Genomic DNA, 9,522 nt, shown 5'->3' with positions numbered 1-9,522 from the left:
ATGAAAAGTTTTAAGAAAAATAGATGTTTTAATTGTGTAAGTTATAGTAAATTACTTATGTATTTTGATATAAAACTTATCAACTTTTTTTTCTGCCAATTTACTTCTCTTTTAGTTTACATATTTAAAGTCAATTTATTCAGGTAGTTCTAATCTATATATAATATAATCAATTACATAAAATTTTGAATTTGAACATTATAATTATTTTTTCTGAAATTAATTATGCAATTGTCGCACTTAATATTGCATCAAAACAAATTACTTTTATTTATTTATTTATATTTTTTCATTTCCTTCTTTAGTGTAGACTTTACTGGTTACAACTTGAGATGATACGTATTAATGTTCTATGTCACAACAGCATTATTTTGTATCTCAAAAGCTCAAAGGCTAGTCAACTATTCGCGTAATGTAACGACAAATTTAGATTAGAGCTGGTAATTGGATCCATTTTCGAGGGAATCTTCTGACTTTTTCGTCGTTTCACACTACACCTAATCAAGATTTATAACTTCGAAAACGGTGCTCTTCAATTTCACAAATTAATTAATCACAATTGTTGCAAAAATGCATTTTATTATCAGGGCCAAGTTGCTAGCTGGCTTGCACAAACCATAATCATTCACATTGTCTGTAATCTCGTAGAGCAATTGCAACAAAGATCAGAATGGCAGTAGCAGCTTATGCCTCTCTACTTTCTCTTTCCCATGTCTTGGAGAATATCCAGCACCCTGCTCGCCGGACTCGCCTTCATCTTGACTCCAACCAACTTCAAACCTTGCAGCAAAAAGTTCAGTTCTTGCTGGAATTTCTTGAAGTTGATTCTGGGAGAATAAGCCTAGAAATGGAAGATCTGGCAAGACAGATCGCTATTCTTGCTGATGAAGCAGAAGATGTCATTGACTTACATGTCGTATATCAACTTGGTGAGGGATGTCGGGATGAAAGTCAGGATATGGCCGCCCTCTCATCTTTCTATCAAGATATACACAAAGTAATCCAAAAGATTGACTCCATCATGAACGAGTTGGGGATGATCCAAGAGGACTGCACCCATGTCTCAAAACAACAACCCGCAGTATCTGTGCCTGATAGTTCATCCACAGCATTTACTTCCAGTGGCAAGAGTAGTACCATGGTCGGATTTGATGAGCACTTGGTTCGAGTCATGGACGAGCTCACTAGAAATGAACCTGATCTCCAAATCATCCCAATAACTGGGATGGGAGGTATTGGTAAGACTACTCTAGCTAAAAGTACTTTTGACAATTCATATGTTGTGAACCACTTTGATAAACGTATTTGGTTTACAATATCTCAAAAATATAGTGCTCGGGAAATTCTTGCGCGCCTTCTTAATGATGGAAAAGACCAAGAAAGTAGAGAAACTTTGGCTGAATTAGGACAAAGATTGCATAAAAGTTTATTTGGTAGAAGATATTTGATTGTCATGGATGATATGTGGAATATCAGTGCTTGGGATGATTTAAGTTTGTTTTTTCCAAATAATAGGAATGGAAGTCGAATACTGGTGACCACTAGGATTTCAAATGTCGCAATTTCTTTAGGTTCTCATAGCCCTTATGTGATGGATTTTCTAGATGAGGATAAGAGTTGGAATTTGCTTTGTCAAAAAGCCTTTGGAGAAGACAATTGTCCATATCCGGAATTGAAAGAAATTGGTAAAACTATAGCAAAGAAGTGCAATGGACTTCCTTTAGCAATTGTTGTGATTGGTGGATTGCTTGCAAATTCCAACAGGATACTGGAGCACTGGGAGTCAGTAGCCAAAAGTATAAACTCATTTTCTAACTTAGAATACAATGACCGTTGTTTAAAAATATTGTCTTTGAGTTACGATAACTTACCTATTCATCTTAAACCATGTTTTCTCTATATGCGGATGTTTCCTGAAGATGACGAGATTAAAGCCTCCGAGCTAATAAAATTATGGGTTGCCGAAGGATTTTTGAAACCATCGAGAGCTAAAACCTTGGAAGAGGTTGCAGAGGAATACTTGAGAAATCTTATTGACAGGAATCTGATTTTGGTTCATAAATGGAATTATGGAGGGAAGAAAGCTAAAACATGCAGGATTCATGATCTTCTAAGGGACCTATGCTTGAGACAATCTCAAAAAGAATGTTTGATTTGTGTACCAAAAGCGCAACGTATTGATTTTTTTGAGCCCCGGTGGGAAATTTGCCTTTGTTTCCTATGTAGTTCTCAGCTCGATGAAGATCAAAGGATGGATCTTCCTGAAGTTCAGGTTACCTCACAGTCGACATCACTTGCAAGCCTTTCAGTGTGCGACGGCTGTCGGATTATGTATCCGAATCTGGTTAGATTGAGATTATTGAGGGTGAAAGCCTATGTGGACGATATGGAATTTCTGCATCCCACTAAATTGTGCTACCTTAAGACGGAATTTGAATCTCCGTCTACAATATCTTTGCTGTGGAACCTACAAACTTTAACTTTGAGTCTTTCCTCCGGAGTACTCCCGTCTGAAATCTGGGATATGCCACAACTTAGGCATCTAATTGGAAGTGGAGATATTGTTTTACCTCACCCAATAGTTACCCAGGATTCAGTGATCATGGAGAACCTACAGACGCTTGCTGATTTTCGAGATTTTAGGTGTACAATTGATGTCCTTGATAGACTTCCAAATCTTAAGAAACTGGGAATTGTTTACATTAAAAAAGGCAGCGGTTGTCTAGAAAATCTTGCTTACTTACAGAAACTGGAATCACTTTTTCTTTTAGAGGAAAATGTGTCGCTATTGGCAAACATCACCTTCCCCACTTCACTCAAGAAATTGAGTTTGTCAAATTGCTGTATTCCTTGGGAGGAGATGACGATTTTTGGTTCTGTTTTGCCCAATCTTGAAAAGCTTACATTGTACTATAATGCATTCACGGGACCTGAGTGGAGTCCAGTTGATGGGCAATTTCCTCGATTGAAAGTGCTAATCATATGGTACAATGACCTAGAGCGGTGGAGAGCAGAAAGTATACACTTCCCCAATCTTGAGAGACTTCATCTTTATAATATGTTTTGCTTGGAGGAGATCCCTTTGGGTATTGGAGATATACCCACGCTCCTCTCAATTCATCTCTCGTATTGCAGCGATTCTTCCGTCAATTCGGCAAAGCAAATATTGGAGGAACAACAAAGCTTCGGAAATGAGACCCTCCAACTTTATGTAGGAGGAGAACAAGTAGTCAATGTTACTCAATAATACTATTTCCCTTTACAGTTTATATAAGAAGAGTAGCTACATCAAATGCCCAAACTATTTTTAGAATTTATTGGTTATATGTGCTGCAGTTTATTGCACGACAACAAACAATTGTTTTATTATGGTCATTGAAGGGTCATATAATAATTGATATATTTTTTTGGTGAATGACACCCCGTAATTATTAATACCCATAAGATTTATTTTTTTCATGTATTTCATACTTAAAGGTTATTTATAGAAAAGTATATTTGAGTTAATTTGATATAAAGAAAAAAATATATATAGACCATAATCAATTGCCTAAATTGTTTGAATTAAAAATTCCTCATCAAACTTAAATGTATTTGACAAAAAATTAAATATTTGGGGGAAGTTTAATTTTGTCGTGGATTGTTTTATCATATCCATCACAAAAACTATTCCAATGTGTATTTATAGTCCAAAATTTAAAACATTGATGGAAAATTAAATTTTGAACGGCCGTAAAAAAACTACCAAGTTACAAAATTAAATTAAAAATTCGTTGCAAAATTTGCATTAAAACCTATTACAAAATTCGATAAACTTATTAATCTTATATTTCGGGTATGATATCTCAATATTAGTTAGCCGGATTTATACCAAATTTTGATAAATATATGATTGTATCTATTTCATCATATCTAATGGTCTGATTGAACGATGCACCAGTCTCAAAGAAATCATACATTTCGGATATGATATATCTACAACCGTATAACAGATTTTTTCCAAACTGCATCGCATGTAAGATTGATTTTGTCAGTGATCATATCTCACGATATTTAAAATCGAATGGTCTGATTGAGCGGTACAATACAATAATATAGGATGACAATAACATCCATACAAGGCTTACAATTATGAATATATGAAATTATTTTATTTTGTGAACATATATTTAGGACAATTAAAATTTTTTTACATACTTGTTTGTGTTACTCCACAAATTAATTACTTATATGTAACATTAATGTGTACAGAATGGATATTTTTTTAATATTTTAAGAATAATTATTTATTACATATATATCACTACAAGAAAAACAGGTATCAGAGACGGAAATTTCCGTCTCTGAAAGTCGGATTTCCGTCTCTAAAGCAAATTAGCGACGGAAAAAACCGTCGCCGAAGTTCGTGGCTGAAAGCCCCGTGGCTAAATTATTAGCGACGGAACCATTCCGTCTCTAATCCTGAGACGGAAAATTCCGTAGCTAATTCCGTCGACAAAGCAGAAGAAAGTTGAAGTGTAATCCGTCTCTGATTCCGTCGATAAATAAAAGAACTTTCCGTCTCTAATCGTCTCTAAAGGTAAAGTATTTGTTTGCTATTTTCCGTCTCTAAAATGGAGAAAATGTTCCGTCTCTAATCCGTCTCTAAAACATTACAAATTTCCGTCTCTATTTCAGCCTCTAATTTTTCAAATTTTCCGTCTCAAATCCGTCTCTAATTTTTTTTTGGTTTTTTTTGAATATATTTTTTTAATTTCTATATCCAAATTAATATCCTGGTCATTATATCATCAAATACATTCCATCAATACTAAAATTTAAATTTCCCAAACAAGAACAAAGAATATTAACAAAAAAGATACTCATAATACAACAAGACTAATATAATTAATGTCATCATCCAAATACTATAAAATAATATCAATGTCTGCAGTCACAAGTCAACAAACATAAGTCAAAGTACAACTGAAAGCAACATACACTAAGTCATGAACAACAAAGAGAAAAAAATAAACTAATTATCTTTCCTGGAATGTTGTTGCTCCTGCTGTCCAGACCCACCAGGAAATTGATGGTTTGTGTATCCCACCTCTTGAATTAGTTTTCGAACTAATTCTTGTAGGTCTGCCTCCCTCTTCCGAGCCTCTTCCTCCCTCTTTCGAGCTTCTTCAAGAGCATTTTCAAAAAACTTTCTATTTTCTTCTTCCCGTCTTGAAAAATCCTCCACAGCTTTTGTTAACTCATTAATCTTTTGGTCAGATACTTTAACAGTAGAACTAACTGAACTTGAACTTGTAGATGAGGAGCTACATCCAAATCCATATAAGCGTCCTTTAGAAGGACCTCCAGTGATATCATACCAAGTTGAGATATCGAAAGAAGACTGTGAAGAAACATCAGTACAACCCGTTTTTACAAGGTATTCTTCCTGTACAAGTACATTAGATAAAAAGGAACATTTATGTAATAAAAGTCTAATAAAATTTCTCAGTGAATATATATACTAACCAATATTTAAATCTAATGACAAATTATACTTACACTAATTGTTTTGAATTTGTTGTAGATAAACTCCCCAATTCCTTTGTTCTTTCTATGACATCTTTGAAATAGCTCAAGATCAGTCACTTCTCTACCAAGTTCTTTTTCCTATAGTTTACAAAATAATATTAATTCACATGTCAATAAATTGCATAAAAGATATCTAAAAACTTATATATACTTAAAACTTACCAATTTTTGCCTATGTGCCCCTATAGGAATAGAACCACCAGTGTGTTTTGTTATCGAACCATATTTTTCAGTCAAACGATTTTTTTAGGCAGTTCGACATTTTCCTAAATAATCTTCTGAGGCCCAATACTTCTGAACTAGATCATTCCATAATTGATTATTCAACCAATAAGGACCTCTATCAATCATATCACTCATCTCTGGTTCTCTACCTAACTGTTTGTGAGCATCATTCAGTGCCTTTTGCTTAGCTTTGTACATCATCTCTTTGAATCGATCACTCGCATTTTCATTCCACACCTTCCTCATTTCCTCGTCGGTTAGATTATCCCACCAATACATCAACTATCACATTTCAAAACAGTAACTCGCATTAAATAATTACAAAAATATGTCTATATAATTTAGCAATGAATAAATTGGATTAAATATAAATAGTATTTATTACCTTGAATTTCTCCCACAATAAATCTTTAGATGATTTTGGCACAGCGTGCCATCTTGGCCATGCCTCAGTGAAAATGCCTTTAATATCATTTGTGAGGTTTCGCGTAACACCACTTTCAATAAATCTATTTTGACAGAATAAATTTAAAAAATATATAAAATTAAGAAATAGAGCTAACATTATTTATGAATATATTAAGCTCAATTTAGAAGCTTTGAAATTACCGATTGTTCACCACTGTCACTTTTGTCCTTTTACTTAGATAATCTGGGATCTGAACTCCACTATTGGGTCCCCGTCGACGTCCATGTGACACAGTACCTTCACTTGTCCTGTATTTTGTTCATTTTCAGGTCTTGAAGGTATTGTTTCACCAACCTATAACCAAAAAAAAAAAAAAAAAACAATAACAGAAATTATCTAATGCATAATAAATAATATTAAAAAAAAAACAAAAGTGAAAAATTGTCTTACTTGCGTTTCACTATTCGAACTTCTTGGAAGAATACGAGATGAGATACTTTGTCCACACACCTCTTCACTAGGATTATCTTCAGGTTGCGATAAGTGATCTCCCACTAACTCCTCATTCTCATCTCGAAGTTGCAAACTTCTACCCCGGCCCCGGCCCCGCCCTCGCCCACGTCCGCTGGCTCGTCCTCTAGTCACCATCCTGTGTCAAAGAGAAACAAAAAACTATTAAGTTCTAAGATTAAGATTACTATGATGAACAATGTTGATATAAAATGCATATAAAACGATAGAATGAAATAATTAAATAAATAAAATTACACGAACAGTGTCCATATCCTCATCACTTTCATTTGAATCATATTCTTCTTCTTGCTCATCATCTTCTGGTTCGAATTCTTCTCCTTCCCAATGATCTTCATCTTCTATTATGACTTCATTGAAATCTACACCATGTTGAAGTCCCTCAAATTCATTTGCATCTACTTCTTCTACCACACCGTCCGAAACAATATTGATCTCATCTCGATCAGTTTCAATCAAAATTTGGTGTGGATCAGATGTCTCATCCTCTTGAAAAGCAATATCGACGCTTTGCTCAATATTCTTGTCTTGTCCTTCAGCTAATGGGACGTCAAATTTACCGGTAGCCTTTACTTTGCATACTGCCCACCAATCACGTTTCTCTCTTTTGGTGCTCGGAAAGTTTGTGAAATAGACTTGTTGTGCTTGGGAAGCCAATATAAAAGGGTCATTTGATTTTCATTTCAATTTATGGTTAATTTATGGATAGAAGCACTAAAACGTATGGGTGGACTGGAGAATGAATAGTTGGAGGAATTGGTTCTGAAGTCTCCTTCACACTCTCAAACTATCAACCTACTATTCATAGTTACAAATGGAATATTATCCTGCTCGCAATATGAGATTCATTGGCCTTAGAGAACAACATTTTACTAGCAATATTAATGAATAACATAACATTTTCAGTGAATGATATAGCAGAATAAAAATAAGGAAAACGGCAGGCCTGTAGTTGAGCTCAAGCATATTCATCCAGTGCAGCATTTGTCATCAGAATATTTGCAATTTGCATTGGTTCTTTTATCCTCATAATATAAATATGTAGGAAAAGAACTTAAAGGAAATTGGTTCAATCAATTAAAATACATCACTATTTATAAAAATAAATAAATAAATAAAATTAAATACATCACTGATCATGAAAGAAAATGAAACTGCAAGCAAAGAAGTTTCAACCTAGATTCCAGTATACAAAAAGCAATTCCTTCTTTTTCTCTTTTACAGAGAGTATCCTATATATATGTTTATAATCTTTATCTTGTTTCAAAGGAAACAGAACAACAAATTTAAACACATAAATAATACACTAGACATTTGCTTATACATAAACACACTCAAAGCTTTTCTTATGGTTGCTTATTCCTCAAACTGCAGAAATTGCAAACTGAAACAGAGGGAGAAGCCGTACTGGATGCCGTACTCCTCATCAAAACACACCCAAACCCAAAAAAAAGAAGAATAAGTAAAATACAATAAAGAAATAAGGATTACCTGGAGAAGCCGTACTCGTCGCCTTCCTTGTTGCCAATTTACCGTCCTTGTTGCCGTGAGTTTAGGGCTAGGGTTCTAAGAGATGGGTTTGTAGAAAAAATGAGAGGAGAAAGATGGAAGCCGTACTCGTCCCCGTCCTCGTTGCCGACGTGCCGTCCTTGTTGTCGTGAGTTTGGAGTTAGGGTTCTAAGACATTGGTTTGGGGAAGAAATGGAGATGGGTTTGGGGAAGAAATGAGAGAGGAGAAGCTGGAATGGAAAAGAAAGAAAGAACGAGGAAGAAAGAGAGAGAAAGAGATGAATCATAAAATTTTTACATAGATATAGTTGAAATTAATATATGCTCACAATCTGCAAAATTTATATATTTATAAATATTAGTATAACATTGATATAACTATCATCATATATTGTTGAACAACATGGGTTAATCTGACCATCAAAATTCATACCAGACCGTTAGATATGATAAAACTTACAAAAAAATACATTTGGTAAAGTTTTAGACTTATTGGATATACGGATGTCGAGATATCGTACTCGAAACATAACAGTAATCATTCAAGAAGGTGTATCGTTGAATCAGACCATGTGATTTTAAATCATACCGTCCGATATGATCTCATGGACATAGTCTTGTATATATTTAAATTTCGTATGAATCAGGTGCCTGGATTTTAAGATATCGTAATTATTGATTAAACATTTTAATCTCATTATATATAAAATAAAATAATAAATAGAATTATTCAACTATCATCATCATCATTATTATTGTTGCTGTTGTTATTATTATTATTATTATTATTTTTAGATTAATTCATAGGAATTACTAAATTTTGACATAAATTTATAAATAATAAAAAATTATAAATGAATTACTTGTCAATTTAAGAAAAATATAACGTAATACAAATATATATTAAAATATAACATAAAGTTTATATATGTCATATTAAATAATAATTTTAATTATAAAAAAAATATAATTTACTAAGTTGTTGATTAAATTTATTTTTATATAAAGATTAAATTTTGACATAAAAGTACCATAATTTATTATTATCCAAATATGATATTGATTAATAATTATAATATATGGTCAATTTTTATTATAAAATTTATCAAATATTAAATATAAAATAATATATATAAAAAAATTCAAAAATAAAAATATTTATAAAAAAAATAAAAAAAATTAATAAAAAGTTTACTTTTAGTTTTATTGTAATTAATTAAAATTAAAAATACATTATAATTATACAAATATATATATTATCATGTCATATAATTACA

General features: G+C 32.7%; 1 protein-coding gene across 1 annotated transcript; it reads left to right on the top strand.

Annotated features, from left to right (window-relative positions):
* The first annotated feature begins 553 nt into the window (after positions 1–553).
* On the top strand, positions 554–3,415 carry LOC148788610 (late blight resistance protein R1-A-like). Its single transcript, XM_088878244.1, has one exon. It carries the CDS (start codon positions 671–673, stop codon positions 3,245–3,247), a length of 2,577 nt encoding a protein of 858 aa, XP_088734370.1. The 5' UTR covers positions 554–670; the 3' UTR covers positions 3,248–3,415.
* The last annotated feature ends 6,107 nt before the right edge of the window (positions 3,416–9,522 follow it).

The sequence above is a fragment of the Sesamum indicum genome, linkage group LG3 (genome assembly GCF_026168435.1).
Source record: "Sesamum indicum cultivar Baizhima isolate 11 linkage group LG3, ASM2616843v1, whole genome shotgun sequence".
Taxonomy (NCBI): Eukaryota; Viridiplantae; Streptophyta; class Magnoliopsida; order Lamiales; family Pedaliaceae; genus Sesamum; species Sesamum indicum.
Note: the sequence above shows the minus strand (reverse complement) of the source record. Positions and strands in the feature narration are given on the sequence as shown.